Genomic DNA, 13,411 nt, shown 5'->3' with positions numbered 1-13,411 from the left:
CAACATTGCATGGTACATATCCAATATCTTGACTCAAGACATTCCTCTCGCTTTTCGCTGTCATTCGAGGGTTTCCATGAACTCAGCAATGGAGTCCAGTTCGGATTTGCTATCAAGACTTTCGGTTGCCATCGCGAACCTCCACACGCAATCTCCAACCGAAGATGTCCTACCTGCAGAACAGGCGCTGACTCTGGCACGACAAAAACTCCTCAAAAGCCTACCAGTGCAAGGGAGAGGGCTGGAAAGGACCATAGATCACTTGCAGAACGACATTGTTCCGGGACTCAACGCCTCCAGCCGTTCCTCTCGTTATTATGGCTTTGTCACGGGAGGCAGCACTCCGGCAGCAAGTCTCGCAGACAACCTAGTCACAACCTATGACCAGAATGTCCAGGTCCATTTGCCGCAGGAAACGGTAGCCACGGACGTTGAAGACAGAGCGCTTTCCATGTTGTGCGAGCTCCTGAGGCTGGACCCCTCCCAATGGCCGCACCGCGTCTTCACTACCGGGGCTACCGCGAGTAACATCCTCGGGCTGGCCTGTGGTAGGGAATATGCCATTACAGAGGCATCTGCAGTCCGCAGCGACCCGCCGTTGAGTGTTGGGGACATAGGCATCTATGAGGCCATGCACCGGGCGGGTATCGACAGGATTCAGATTTTGACGACCGTCCCACACTCATCACTCAGCAAAGCTGCAAGTATACTTGGACTGGGACGTGCCTCAGTCAAGTCAATTGGGCTAGCGGATGCGCCGCATAAGTTCGACATAGCGCAGTTGAAGAAGCTCCTCGAAACTCCTGGCACTGCGTCCATTGTAGCCATATCAGCTTCAGAGGTTAACACTGGTTTCTTTGCAACATCTGGAATGAACGAGATGCAGGAGATCAGGAGTTTGTGTGATACCTACGGCGCTTGGATTCACGTCGATGGAGGTGAGAGTGTGATTCCAAGATTCCATCCCAACTCTCTGACTGCGCACAGCTTTCGGCATCATGGGCCGTCTTCTGACTGCCCATGAGCACCAGACCATCATCAACGGTTGCGAAGGCCTTGAGCTGGCTGATTCCATAACGGGGGACTCTCACAAGCTTCTCAACGTCCCCTACGATTGCGGCTTCTTTTTGTGCCGCCATCGGGATATTGCGTCGAATGTCTTCCAGAACCCCAATGCTGCCTACCTCAGTGCATCGCCCGGCAGCATCATGTCACCGCTTAATATCGGCATAGAGAACTCTCGGCGTTTCCGAGCCCTCCCTGTTTATGCCTCTCTGACGGCATACGGGATTGAGGGATATCGTCGGATGCTTGAGAAGCAGGTTGCTCTTTCTCGAAGGGTTGCGGAGTTCTTGCTGGAAAGCAGCGATTTTGAACTTCTGCCAAAGGAGGAAGGCAGCAAAGATGAGATATTGAGCAAGGTTTTCATGATCGTCCTGTTTCGAGCCAAGGACGACGGGATGAACAAGGTGCTGGTTGACAAGATCAAGGCTTCCAGGAAGATTTACGTGTCGGGAACTGCCTGGGAGGGAAAACCAGCGTGCAGAATTGCAGTTTCCAACTGGATGGCGGATGTGGAGAAGGACTTGCCGGTCATTAAGCAGGTTCTTACACATGTTGTCACGAGCTGGTATTCAAAGTAGATCGTGTTTCCTCGCGACTCCGCATAGATATGCGCGGTTTGGCCCAGTTCCGCTAATTATGAAGATTGGTGGCATGCAAGATATACGCATGGCCACGGACACTTTCTCGTGCTCCTTACATATCCTCAATCTTGTACACCTCGTAACCAGGTTCCTCATATGGATGTGCTCTAAAACTCATCAGCGAACCCTGTCTCCCAAAGATGTTTGAACCTCTCTCCAAAAACGGTCTGGTCAAGTTTAACTCACTCTTTCAACGCCTCAACCGCCTTCACAGCAACATCCCTCCCGACACAAAGCGTCTCCACCCTACACTCTTCGACCTCCTCCAAAACACCCACTTCCCCAATCTAAAACCTCGAGTCAGCTCTTTAACCGACCTATAAAAAAGCAAACACGGATCAGCAGACGTCTTACATTAGGATTCGCCCCCTCACCCGGCCTAAACTGCTGCACTCCCTTCGTCGTAAAAGCACATTCCGTATAATTCCCCGGTCCAGGACATCTCCCCGCTCCCGCTTTGAAGATCGCGGTTTTACACGCCTGCAGTGAGGACACGGGGACAAAGAAGACGAGTTTGAATTTCTGCGCTGCTCCCGCTGCGGACGCCATTGTTGGTGATTTGACGGATGGGTTGGGTTTACGGTGTGAGAAGGGTTCGACGAGCAGCAACACGGAGACGATAGAGAACAGTACAGGACCAAAGGGCGGGAAGGGGATGGACTGTTGGCGTTGAAGATTGGGATTTGAGAAGAAGGGGATATGGTGTTGGAGATCCCCGCACCGAGGCCCTAGGGAAACCGACCTGACTGGGTTTGTATCTCTGGTATGTGATTGGTCTTATATGCACTGAAACATATGTGTCAATGCCAGCTTCTTATCCCGCAAGCCCTCCGACTTGTATCATTAAAGGTACTTGCCTGTGATTGCAGGGCCGGTTCATCCAGCCCTCATCAATTCCGTCTCCCTCAGCGTGACCAAATGTAGGTTGACAAGCACAAAATAAGAGTCATGATATTTACCTAAAGTATGCCACAGCCGTAACCATCGTGACCCGAATGCGAGCCCACAACCACAGAGTAATTTGGAAATCATAACCATCAGCCTCATGTCCCAAATGGCCTTGTTATGCACAAGCCTAGCGCTCAATCGAACCCTAAACCCCAAACTCCGTGAAAGCTTCTAGTTTCACAAAAGCAACCAATCAGCACACCAGGCGGCAGGTAAATAAACAGCGGAAAGTCATCAAGCCATTGTACCCGCACGCGCAGCGAGAGCATCGCGGATGTAATCCTTGTTCTCGAGCGTAACGCTCTTTGTCTGCACAAGGTTATCAGCATCTGGGTCACCAACGACGTTATGCAAACATTAACTCACCCTTTGGTTGACCTTGTACACACCCACAAGACGAGACGCCAGCTCGAACATATTATGGCGCAAAGAAATGACTACGAACTGTGAGTTCTTCGTCCGCTCCATGATATTATGTGCGATTTTGGAGACCTGGTCTCGATAAGTCTCTTGAGCGTAATGTATGCTCAAATCCATATCCACTTACGTTTTTGAAGTCCAAAGCAGCATCGATCTCGTCCATGACGTACAACGGCGTGGGCTTATATTTGTGTAACGCAAACACAAGTGCCAACGAACTCAGTGTCTTCTCGCCGCCGCTGAGATGGGAGATCTCCTTCCAAGACTTTTTGGGCGGATGGACACTGAAACGAACACCCTCTGAGAACGGGTCTAGGGAGTCTGCAAGGTCGAGACTCGCCGCCCCCCCGCTCGTGATGAGGTTGTACATCTCCTTCAATTCCTCGTTGATTATGCTTAAGCCCTCCAAGAAGCTGTTTTTCCGGAGATCAGAGTTGTACTTGAGTTCCCTCTTCGCTTCATCCCGCCTCTGAACAGCTTGCTCCAAGACAAGCTTGCGCTCAGCGTAATCAGCCGTACGTTTTCGATACTCTACGAGTACACCGCGATCGATAGTAGCGTTCGCCTTCTTCTTTTCGAGCTCGGCGATCTCAACCTGCAGCTCGTTCTTGTCAAGATCTTGAAGTTCGTCCGGAGAATATGTGGGCAGGCCGTCAGATTCGTCTTCTTCCTCTCCGAGGTCCCTATGTGATCTTAGCGGTCATCCTTGCGATTAGCAGGGTATTGCTCACCTCAGGCTTTGGTAAGTAAGACCTCCCAAGGCTTCCGCGTATTTGAACTCCTTCCTTTCATACTCCTTCAGCTTCTTTTCATCCTCTGATAGTCTGTTGGCCAGGTCAATGTCGACCCCACGCTTTTCGGTAAGTTCCTCCTGTCGTCGATTGATCTCCTTCTTCAGATCATCGAGTTGCTCCCTCATCTCCTCTACATGCTATAAACTGTTAGTAAGGTATCATAGAGAGCAGCCAGAGTTACACACCTCCTTGGCCTCAGCAGCTCGCTGCTCCGCAGATACCACGCTCTCTCTTGATGAGTGCAAAGCGTCTTCCATCTTTTCTAGCTCCGTTTCTAGACTGGCGAGTTCTTTCGCGAATTTCTCGAGTTCTTTTCGGTGGCTGACGAGCTTCCTCTCCTCCAAGGATTTGGCGGCTTCGGTCCTTGATAGTTCGCTGGAGCGTGTCTCTATCTCTTCCTTAAGGCCATCCACCCTAGCTTGTTGAGCTCGGAGTTTCACGCCACCCATGGCCATGACCTTCTGATCTAGGTCCTTGATCCCGGCTTCCAGACCGGCATATTTGGGAGGCGGTTGGGAAATTTCCTGCTTCATCTTCTGAATACTCTTTTCCAGCTCCTGGATACGCTTCTGGTCAGAATCCGTCGTCAATTGCTCGGAAGACAGCTCTCTGACCCGGCTCTGCAGGTCTTCGATGCTTCTGTCAAGATGTCTCAATTCCATCTCAAATTTAGGAATCTTCTTGCTGAGTTGCTCAATCTGGTTCTGATGGCTGCGCATCATCTCTTCAAGTGACTGACGTTGTTCTTCCAGATTGGCAAGATTTTGCTCAAGGGCGTCACGATCCTGCTCAATCCTTACCACTTCTTCCTTGCTGACCTCTGCAGCTGGGAGTTTTGAAGACATGCCTCCTCTAGCAACTCGAGTGCCGCCACCAGTCATGGTACCGGACTTGTCGATAAGCTGCCCATCTAGCGTGACGACTCTCCATCGCTCCCTACCATACGCAATGCGTCGGGCTTGATCCAGATCCTTGGCGACCAATGTATTTTGGAGAACGCTGAAAAAGGCGGGGCGAAACCTATCGTGCTTCGGTCTTACCAAATCGACCAATCGTGGGGCGTCTTCAGGCGTCGGTATTGGGGACAGGTCTCGATTGGGGAGCTTCTCTAACACTATGAAGGTTGCTCTTCCCAGGTCATGGGTCTTGAGATGTTTGAGGCATCGTTGGCCAATCTCAACAGTATCCACCACCATATTCTTCAATTGAGGGCATGCTGTGGAGATAGCAATATCATATTTTTGATCGATGGTACCCAAATGGCCCAGTTGGCCGTGAAAGCCAGGGGCCTTCATTCGCATGAGTCCCTTCAGAACGTCTCCGTGTGATTGCGTGGCGGTGAGGCTTGCTCGAGCCTCATCGGCTTTCTGCCTTGCACCATTGAGTTTGATCCGTACAGCATCCTCTTCTTTCAGCAGCCGGTTGATTTGACTTTGCATTTGCTTGAGCTCGTCCTGGGCATTCCGGACTTCGCCTCGGCACGCATCAAGTTCTGATTCTTTGTTGGTCTTGGCGTTCATGACTTCTTCAATCTTTGCCTCAATCTTCCCGATGCCCGTGGCGGCAGCTGTGGCCTTTTCCCGGCGTAAGTCTAGCTCCTTCTGAGCGACTTCAATTTCGGACTTTTTATGGGCAACGGTTTCATTCCACGGCTGCAGCAAATCTTTCTTCTGCTGAATCTCATTCGTAAGCGCTTCGGTCTTCCCGCGCAAGCTGGAAATGATCGTATTGAGTTCATCTTGCTGCACTTCGAGATCTTGGTTAAGGCGGTTGATTTCGTTCTCGTAGCGCACAATGTCATCGCCATATTGCTTGATGTGATGTTCGGCAGCGGATATATCTCTTCGCTTTTCTTCTTGCTGAGCCGCCAGTTTCTTTTGTTTGTTTAATACCGTCTTCTTCCTCTCGGTTCGTTTCAGGTCTTCTCTTTTGAGGCGTTCCCACTCCTTGGCTAGCTCGGCAGAATGCTTCTCCAGCTTTTCGCATTGACGCTCGCCCTGCTCCTGTTGCTTCTCAAGGCCCTTGATGACTTTCGTCTCCTCTTCTAGCTTACCACGCTCATCGTTCAACTTTGCCGTCAATTGTTCTACAGAAGTCTGGGTGGCCTGCTTTTGATTGGCAACTTCATGTAGTATAAGCTGATACAATGCGGATTGTCTAACGGCAAGCTCATTTTCATCTCGGATGAAAGCAATGACCTTCTTTTTTGGCTCTTCCAGGGCGTTTTTCTGTTTCTCGACATGATCGAAGCGGTTCTTCTCTGCTTGACACTCTTCTTCGCATGCCGCGACCTTTTCGGTGATTTCTTCAATCTTGTCTTTGTATTGGGATGATCCAATGATATCCTCCAGATATTCTAGAAGGCCGTCCTCGCTCGAATTCGGAGCTTTGGCCTTCATCATTGCTATCTGTTCGACTTCACCCTGTAGAATCAGGAAGCGCTTGTGATCGATATCGATTCCCTTGTGTCGAAGAAGCTTCGCGACTACGCTATAATCGGTCTCCTTGTGGTTGATGTAGTATTTACTGTTGTTGTTCTGGAAGGCCCGGCGTGAGACGATGAGGGTCGAGTCTGGGACGGGCTCATGTCCCCCGCCAGGCAGATCCAGGATCTCCTGGAACTGTATCTCCACCTCGCAAAACCTAGGAGGCTCTATGTCGGCAGACTTGTGAATCAAGTTTGCGATCTTGTCCTGTCTCATTTTTTTGGCACGGAAACCGAAGACAAATAGAAGGGAGTCAATCACGTTCGACTTCCCCGAACCGTTGGGGCCAACAACGGCGGAGAAGGATGGGTGGAATGGCCCCACGACCTGGCGCCCTGCATAGCTCTTGAAATCGGTCAAGACCAGGTATGCAATGACCAGTCGCTTCTTAGGCAGAGCGGGCTCCTGAATAAGTGGCTGCGGCGCCGTTTGCCGGACAGGAACCTCCGTTGCCTCTTCCATCACTGTGTCTTCCGTAGGGATCCCCGCCACAGGCGATTTATGAGACAAGTCGTGATATACTTCTGCGGGAGCCGCTGGCTTGTTTACGGCGCTCTCAGTGATATCTGTCAAAGGAGCGCCCGACATAATGTCTGGCTGCGGTGGGTCGACGGGGTCCGGCGTAGGGAGATGCGCGGTAGGGGTCGCCGTTCCCGATGAAGCTGCATCAGAGAGCTCGACGGAGGCTGAAACACGGGATTTTCGTGGAAGCCTACCAACTGTTCTCCGCCTCGTTGACTGATCCATCGGGACGGAAGAGGGTATGGCAGTCGTGTTCGCGGGGGATGGCAGTTGTGAGATTTCAGAGTCTTCAGGGGCGCGAGTGCGACGTCTTGAAGCCGGCATGGCAATCTCTGAGCTCTCAACGGTTTTACGTGGTCTTCCTCGCCGCACCACCTTCTTGGGTTCTGCTGCGTGAGCCGTTGTCTCCCCATCTCCTTCTGGAGCCTGACTTCCGTCCCCTAGAGAGATTTCCGAGTCTCCGACGGTCTTTCGTGGCCTTCCTCTACGGCCAACCTTCTTAGGTCCCGGAGCGGGTGTGAATGTGTCCCCATCACTCTCTTGTTCGGGCTCAGGTGTCTGGTTTTCCTCCTCGTCCGAATCGTCTATTACGGGGGCTTTTCGCCGCCCCGCCGCGACGCGTCTAGATTGGCGCACAGGAATAGATGACATCTTACCAGATGTAAAAGCGCTGGCCGGTAAGAGGGACTTACCACGGTTGTGGGGATCTTTGGTGGTGGTCTCGTGTATTGTTTGATTCCCTCTTACGAGTAAACAAACCGATGCACGGGCCTCCCGCACGCGCTGCACGTGGGGCGCGTCGAATCTTTAGATGGCTTGGCATTCGACGTCAATCCATCCATGCGGCGGCCAGCACAGTTGCGGAGAAGACGGAATCGGATCTTAATGCACCTGGGGGAAGGCCGCCTCTGACTTTCCATGCTCGTATTATTGCGCCCCACGAGAGGTCCTCTCTTACGACCGTCGTTGCAAACTCGTACCCGCTGGAGATGCTACCATGCGACACAGGCGCTCTGGAGAACCGACGATGACCAAGCTTCAGAGCACAAGAAGAACTGGCTGATCTCGAAACTTACCGAAACCTTTAGGCAGCAGGCCTGCGACGTACCATCTGGAAAGAAGAGATACTCGGGTGTAATTGTGCGTCCACAGATTGTGAGTCCCAAGCTTTGTGGTAGGTGGAAGGCTCCGACAATGCGGGCTCTATGGGCCGGGACCAAGCATAGACAACTGACCGGTGTCTACACTTCTAGACGATGTTCTCTCATATATTGGCCGCTCGTTGGAGAAACACAAGGGCTGCGATATTCTCGACCTGAACCCAGGAGCTGGGCTCTGGTCGTCCAAGCTCCATGACTTCCTCAAACCCCGGAATCATGTACTGCTCGAGTCTGATCCCAAGCTGTTCCGGCCGTATTTACAACCGCTCGTAGACCAGCCTGGCTCGACGTATAGGTTCGTCGAGGGTGATCCTACATTGTATAGCACTTTTGATAAGCTCATTGACGATGGATACTTTCCCGATCAAACGCGCATTGACCCCGGAGATTCGCGGGCGCAAGAACCGAACAATACACTGCTGGTAACAGGAACTCTCATGTGGAATCCAAAGCTTCCAGGCATGGGCTTCGACTCTGTGGCTAGACAGATCCACGGAGCCTTTGCGAGGATGGCGTGGCGCAATGAAGGTTTCCATGCCATGGGACCCGCTAGAATGCTCTTCTGGATTCTTAGCGAGGATATCAAACGTGCACTCCCTCGAGGTGTGCACGGTACCGGGAAGAACACCGCTGTCTTTATGAAGACGACCGACATGGTCGAGGTGGTGAGCCCCGGCCATCCTGATCCTCGCGCCTGGTTCCGATCGGCACGGTATGAAATAGAGAGCTTGATTCAGGCGATGAAGAGGGCCAAGGAGGCTGGGATAGAACTTCCTGCGCATCGACGAGAAAACATCCACGATTTCGCAGATGATGTGGCAAGGATGACCAAGGGGACGGGCAACATTGGCTTTGCCGAATTAAACGAGTACCTGAGGAAACAAGAAGAAAGCGGGAAATCAACTGAGGGTATTACCCTTGGACAGCACCGTCAGCTATGGATACGTGAGAAGGCGTTCAAAGCAAACCCTCCACCCCCGCCTCAAAGGACATCAAAGAGAGGGGCACCTCGGGTTTCGGATGAGCAAAGGAATTTGAACAAAGTGCGGGCGTCTGTGACGCGTCATTCGAATGTGAGACAGAAGATTGACCAAGCCGTGGACTTGGGAGAGCGCATCTACCAGCAAGAGTGCCTTATTCTAAGCACTCCAGATGGAGCGCGCAAGGAGAAAGAGACATTAAAATTGAAGAAGCTGCAGACAGAGTTCCATGAGGCATGGGAGAATATAGACAAGAACATCCGAACTTTAGTATTCGGTGAATTGGACGACCGGCTGATGCTCAGGTCGCCAGGCCCTCGATTGCAATGGGATGAGCGACCTTTTGAGCCGCTTGTGCTACAACCGGATGAAATATACCCACCCGTGCATGCTTCTCTGGTTGACAATACACCTCGACCTCGACCGGCAGACGAGTCTATAGAGGACTTTGAATACTTCACCGACTTTACGACCGCTCTGGTGGGGCCGACCGACTCGATTATAGATGTCATGGACAATGTTCAGCACGGGGCCTCGGAGCTCACCGAACAAGTCCCCGCACTGCGAGACCCTAAGAAGGGCGGCAGATTGGACTTGAGTCAACTGCGCGTTCGCAACCTGACTCCTGAAATGATACAGGGTCTTTGCAAGGCCTACAGGGAATGGCCCTTCCGCAACCCAGATGCCGCAACTTCAAACTACTTTCGGTCGAGAGCAAGTACACCCAAGGTTAAAGGTATAAAGTTATCCAAGTTTTAATGAAACGACCTGGGTGTAGGCAGTGGTAGGAAACCTGTGAGAAAAGGTCGACGAGCTTTGTATATTATATGTAAATATTGTCGTTGCAGGAACAGAAATGACAACCAGACCTGATCCATCCGCCATTGTCTCTGCAAATCAATGCAACGTAAATCCCAAGCGTATCGTACAAAAACTTATTTCTTCGTAGTCTTGCCTTTCGCAGGGGGCGCCGCAGGCGCCGCGGATGACGCTGCGGCCGCCTTCTTCGCCTGGTTTCTGTCCCCTCCACTGATGAGATCCAACAGGTTATCCATCTGCCCACCCGACTTGTCCTTCCCACTTTGATCCTGTATGCCATTCTGTCAGCTGAATTCGACTTCCAAAGCACAAATGTGCACCGGGAGTGACTCACCGGGCTCTCAGCATCCCATCCGTGACCGAACTTAGTTCTGAAGGCCTTCAACTTGCCCGCCTCATCCTCTTCCACATTAAGCAGTTTCTGTGAACTAGGGTTCCACAACGGCGTGTTCCTTGTGTCCTTCGTGCTCTTATATATCGGCATGGGGTTCGTGGTCCGGTGAACGAAGCTGGAGCCGTCGGAGAGGGTTACCAACTGCGTGAAGGTGTAGGGGCGCTTTGGCCGGCGCAACAGCGTCGCATTGCGGACTTGGTGTGTGAATCGCGGATTGCGAGGATTGAGGGCGTGGCGGAGCAGCCTGAGCACTCCCGGCGAGGGTATTACGCCGGCCATTGTGTGTTGAATGGAGAGAAGGCCGGGGGTGGGTGAACATTAGACGGTTTGGGAAGTTGAGGTGATCGGGGAATCCTCGGCAACCATAATTTTGGTGAACATGCTCATGGGTATCTTGGGATAAACGTCACACTCGTTACCACTATCTATGGTGCTTCTAGCCATCTTATTGCGCGTTTTTCTTTGTTTCCGATACTTCAGTTAATACTGTGTTCTAGTGTTCGACGCATGACGCTTTCTCGGCGAGCATCTGCTCGCTTCTTTGCAGTCTTCTATCAATGGCATCGTTGCATTGGTAAGCTACAAAGCCACTCTAGCTACGGCATCGGCTTACCGAGACAGACGGACGACCAGGATGTCTATCCTTGAGTTCCAGGACATATGCCCGGACATTCAGCTCTAGCCATTCAAGTCCTTTAAGTTCCTCGACCACCGGTTTCGAGCTACCGCGCGTGACGCAAGAGAAGGAAGAAATAGCCAAAGGAGCCAAATCCCTGGAACAAGAGAAGCAAGACATCCTCAACGGAGACATATTGGTGGAACGAGAAACGCAAGATATGCTCAGCGAAGACATATCCGTGGAGCAAGCGGAGGAAGAGGAAGTCAAGGGGACCAGCGACGCATCACGAGGCGATACATTTGTTCGCGATGAAGAAGCTTTGCTTCGAGGGTACCTAGAGACGCTGAAACCCGACAAGATCACAGCAGATCAAAAAGTTGCAGAGTTCACGGAACCGTTGAGCGATAGAGTCCGCCTTCTCATGCGCAGGGTTCCCCATCCAGTCGTGGTCCTCACTGCCGCCTCCCCACCACCCCATGTCGACGCACCACTCGGGCTCACCGTTTCTTCGTTCACTACTGTCACGCTTGACCCTCCGATCATATCTTTCAATATCAAGCATCCTTCGCAGACTCTGGACGCTATACGTGCTGATCAAGGCCGCTTTCGGATCCACTTTTTGTCCTCGACTCGCCAGGCCACGCGCATCGCCCGATCCTTCACCCAGGGCAACCATGAGAAAGCTTTCCTGAAGAGGCAGAAATTGGCAAAGATGGATACGTCGGGGAGGGATTTTTCCCGAGCTGCTCATATTATCCACCCTCACGTGTGCGCTTCGATGCAATGTGAGTTGACACAAGAAGTGGAGGTGGGAGATCACATCATCGCGGTCGCGAAAGTACTTTCCATCAGTACAGACGACGTTGCGGAATCCATCTTAACGTACGTCGGAGGCAAATTTGTTGAGCGCCCTCGCAGTGAGCTCCAACCGGCTAGGAGGAACACAGAACCTAGACCGAAACACTGGCATCCACTTTACTCTCTTCCACTCTTTCCTGGGGAGGCAGATCGAGAACAAGTGAGGGAAGACTTGATAGAATACGTCAATTCCCGCCCTCGGCTCGCCAGTCTTTCTTTCAACTCCGCGAAAGTCCAGCTTATGAAAGAGCTCTATATGGAGGCAAACCCGCTTGGAATTCGCCTGTACAATCTCCTTCTAGAAGCCGCACATCGCCGACAACTGAGGAACATTGAGAAGCGGGAGAATTTGGATGAACACATTTCCAGCTTGCTGCCGTGCTCAAATCGACCATCACCGTCCGATATGGAGAAGGTCATAGAGAAAGCGAAGAAGCTGGTTCAACGTGACCCTTCCTACCTCACCTTACCGGCCGATCGATTGTTTGTCATGCTAGGACTTTCCTTACAGACGGGAACACTCGCAAGTGACATCTTGAATCCGCTACGTGCGGATGGCCTTATTCCGCCTTTCCAACCCGTTGATGGTCCGATCAGAGTCAAAACCGGACGTGAGGGCTTCGCCACAATCCACCACTTCGAACAACTAGAGCACAAGATGAGAGTCTGGATGCAAACTGCAGGCTCTCATAAAAGCGATTTAATGGGAGCGCGGCATTTCTCCCGTGAGCTCTGCGACAACGGGACGTGGGCAACGCTTTGGGCCAGCCAGGTGCACACGCGCATCTACATGGACACTTTCCCCGACGTCAAAGGCGAGTTCGAATTCTCCGGCCACCTCGGTCTTCCCCAGGCCCGCGTCGCCGTCTCTCGTATCTTCGCCTACCTGCACAAGGAGCCTTCGCGGTTGGCGCAACGCATCCGCCAACCTTGGCGCAGGATCCTCTGGTCCAGCGGCGTCCATCCACTTGTCACGGGCTTCGATCCCGTCTTCTTTTGCAAGAGACTCCAGTACTGGTTCCTCAAGCATCCCCTCCCTGACTACAGCGCCCTGGTCCGGAAGCTCAAGGATTCGCATTTCGTGAAGACAGTCTCCGTGGACGACCTTCAATGGAGAGCGGATGAAGTCGTTGATACCGCGCTCGTGCAGGCGGTGGATTGGTCGCGTAGCGATCTCTTCCGCGCGCTGGGCTTGCACCCGGAGGCGCGCCTGGTGCTGGAGGATGGCTCCAAGAAGCAAATCACGTTGCTGGTCGTCGGGCGCGCACTGCACAATGCGCTGAGGCACCGACAAAAGTATGAAAAATTCTACGATTTGCCTGCCGAGGAGCGCAAGGCTGTGGAACGCTTCACTGAACGGTTTGGAGCGTTTTTGCTGACGGGGAAGGAGGCGGAGCGGTTGAGTGGGTTGCCGAAGACGGCGTTTCCGGAGGATGAGGAGGAGTTTGTCAGGAATGTGGAGTACGCGGTTGACAAGCTTATGAGTGATGCTTGGAAAGCTAGACACGAGAAAATAAGGGCACGGCGCGAATCTGGGAAGGATGAAACGGAGTGAGGCATGGGCCTCATTGCAACGTGGGTTTTCGTGCGAGCGAGTCAGCGACGGTATGTACGATTAAGATGTATACTGTAATGTTCTACTGTGCTGTGATGAACGTACATCAGCGCCTGAAGACAACAAGATATCCAACACATATGTTCTCAA

General features: G+C 52.3%; 5 protein-coding genes across 5 annotated transcripts; 3 read left to right on the top strand and 2 right to left on the bottom strand.

Moving 5' to 3' along the window:
• The first annotated feature begins 27 nt into the window (after window positions 1–27).
• Window positions 28–1,786, top strand: EI97DRAFT_431748 (pyridoxal-dependent decarboxylase). The gene is made up of 2 exons (XM_033798011.1): window positions 28–938; window positions 988–1,786. Exons 1-2 carry the CDS (start codon window positions 89–91, stop codon window positions 1,641–1,643), a joined length of 1,506 nt encoding a protein of 501 aa, XP_033656062.1. The 5' UTR covers window positions 28–88; the 3' UTR covers window positions 1,644–1,786.
• On the bottom strand, window positions 1,753–2,383 carry EI97DRAFT_256971 (uncharacterized protein). Its single transcript, XM_033794188.1, has 2 exons — window positions 2,061–2,383; window positions 1,753–1,993 (listed from the first exon to the last, which is right to left on the bottom strand). The coding sequence occupies exons 1-2, from the start codon at window positions 2,253–2,255 to the stop codon at window positions 1,889–1,891; spliced, it is 300 nt and encodes a 99-aa protein (XP_033656061.1). The 5' UTR covers window positions 2,256–2,383; the 3' UTR covers window positions 1,753–1,888.
• Window positions 2,384–8,146: 5,763 nt separating this feature from the next.
• On the top strand, window positions 8,147–9,775 carry EI97DRAFT_373251 (uncharacterized protein; the record flags this gene model as incomplete). The annotated part of the gene is made up of 1 exon (XM_033795392.1): window positions 8,147–9,775. A coding segment is annotated over one exon (1,629 nt), but the record flags the coding sequence as incomplete, so codon positions are not given.
• Window positions 9,776–9,794: 19 nt separating this feature from the next.
• Window positions 9,795–10,549, bottom strand: EI97DRAFT_415140 (uncharacterized protein). Its single transcript, XM_033796849.1, has 2 exons — window positions 10,170–10,549; window positions 9,795–10,104 (listed from the first exon to the last, which is right to left on the bottom strand). Exons 1-2 carry the CDS (start codon window positions 10,506–10,508, stop codon window positions 9,952–9,954), a joined length of 492 nt encoding a protein of 163 aa, XP_033656059.1. The 5' UTR covers window positions 10,509–10,549; the 3' UTR covers window positions 9,795–9,951.
• An 89-nt stretch (window positions 10,550–10,638) lies between these two features.
• On the top strand, window positions 10,639–13,397 carry EI97DRAFT_431745 (uncharacterized protein). Its single transcript, XM_033798010.1, has 2 exons — window positions 10,639–10,803; window positions 10,851–13,397. Exons 1-2 carry the CDS (start codon window positions 10,737–10,739, stop codon window positions 13,259–13,261), a joined length of 2,478 nt encoding a protein of 825 aa, XP_033656058.1. The 5' UTR covers window positions 10,639–10,736; the 3' UTR covers window positions 13,262–13,397.
• The last annotated feature ends 14 nt before the right edge of the window (window positions 13,398–13,411 follow it).

The sequence above is a fragment of the Westerdykella ornata genome (assembly GCF_010094085.1).
Source record: "Westerdykella ornata strain CBS 379.55 unplaced genomic scaffold EI97scaffold_5, whole genome shotgun sequence".
In the NCBI taxonomy this organism is placed as follows: Eukaryota; Fungi; Ascomycota; class Dothideomycetes; order Pleosporales; family Sporormiaceae; genus Westerdykella; species Westerdykella ornata.
Note: the sequence above shows the minus strand (reverse complement) of the source record. Positions and strands in the feature narration are given on the sequence as shown.

Excerpts from the sequence above, each read along its gene's own strand:
- EI97DRAFT_431748 (XM_033798011.1), top strand. The coding sequence starts at position 89 with ATGGAGTCCAGTTCGGATTTGCTATCAAGACTTTCGGTTGCCATCGCG. Across the intron at positions 939-987 it reads TTGGATTCACGTCGATGGAG|CTTTCGGCATCATGGGCCGT; the intron begins GTGAGAGTGTGA and ends GACTGCGCACAG.
- EI97DRAFT_256971 (XM_033794188.1), bottom strand. The coding sequence starts at position 2,255 with ATGGCGTCCGCAGCGGGAGCAGCGCAGAAATTCAAACTCGTCTTCTTT. Across the intron at positions 1,994-2,060 it reads GTGAGGGGGCGAATCCTAAT|ATTGGGGAAGTGGGTGTTTT; the intron begins GTAAGACGTCTG and ends TCGAGGTTTTAG.
- EI97DRAFT_415140 (XM_033796849.1), bottom strand. The coding sequence starts at position 10,508 with ATGGCCGGCGTAATACCCTCGCCGGGAGTGCTCAGGCTGCTCCGCCAC. Across the intron at positions 10,105-10,169 it reads GATGGGATGCTGAGAGCCCG|GATCAAAGTGGGAAGGACAA; the intron begins GTGAGTCACTCC and ends AATGGCATACAG.
- EI97DRAFT_431745 (XM_033798010.1), top strand. The coding sequence starts at position 10,737 with ATGACGCTTTCTCGGCGAGCATCTGCTCGCTTCTTTGCAGTCTTCTAT. Across the intron at positions 10,804-10,850 it reads TCAATGGCATCGTTGCATTG|ACGGACGACCAGGATGTCTA; the intron begins GTAAGCTACAAA and ends TTACCGAGACAG.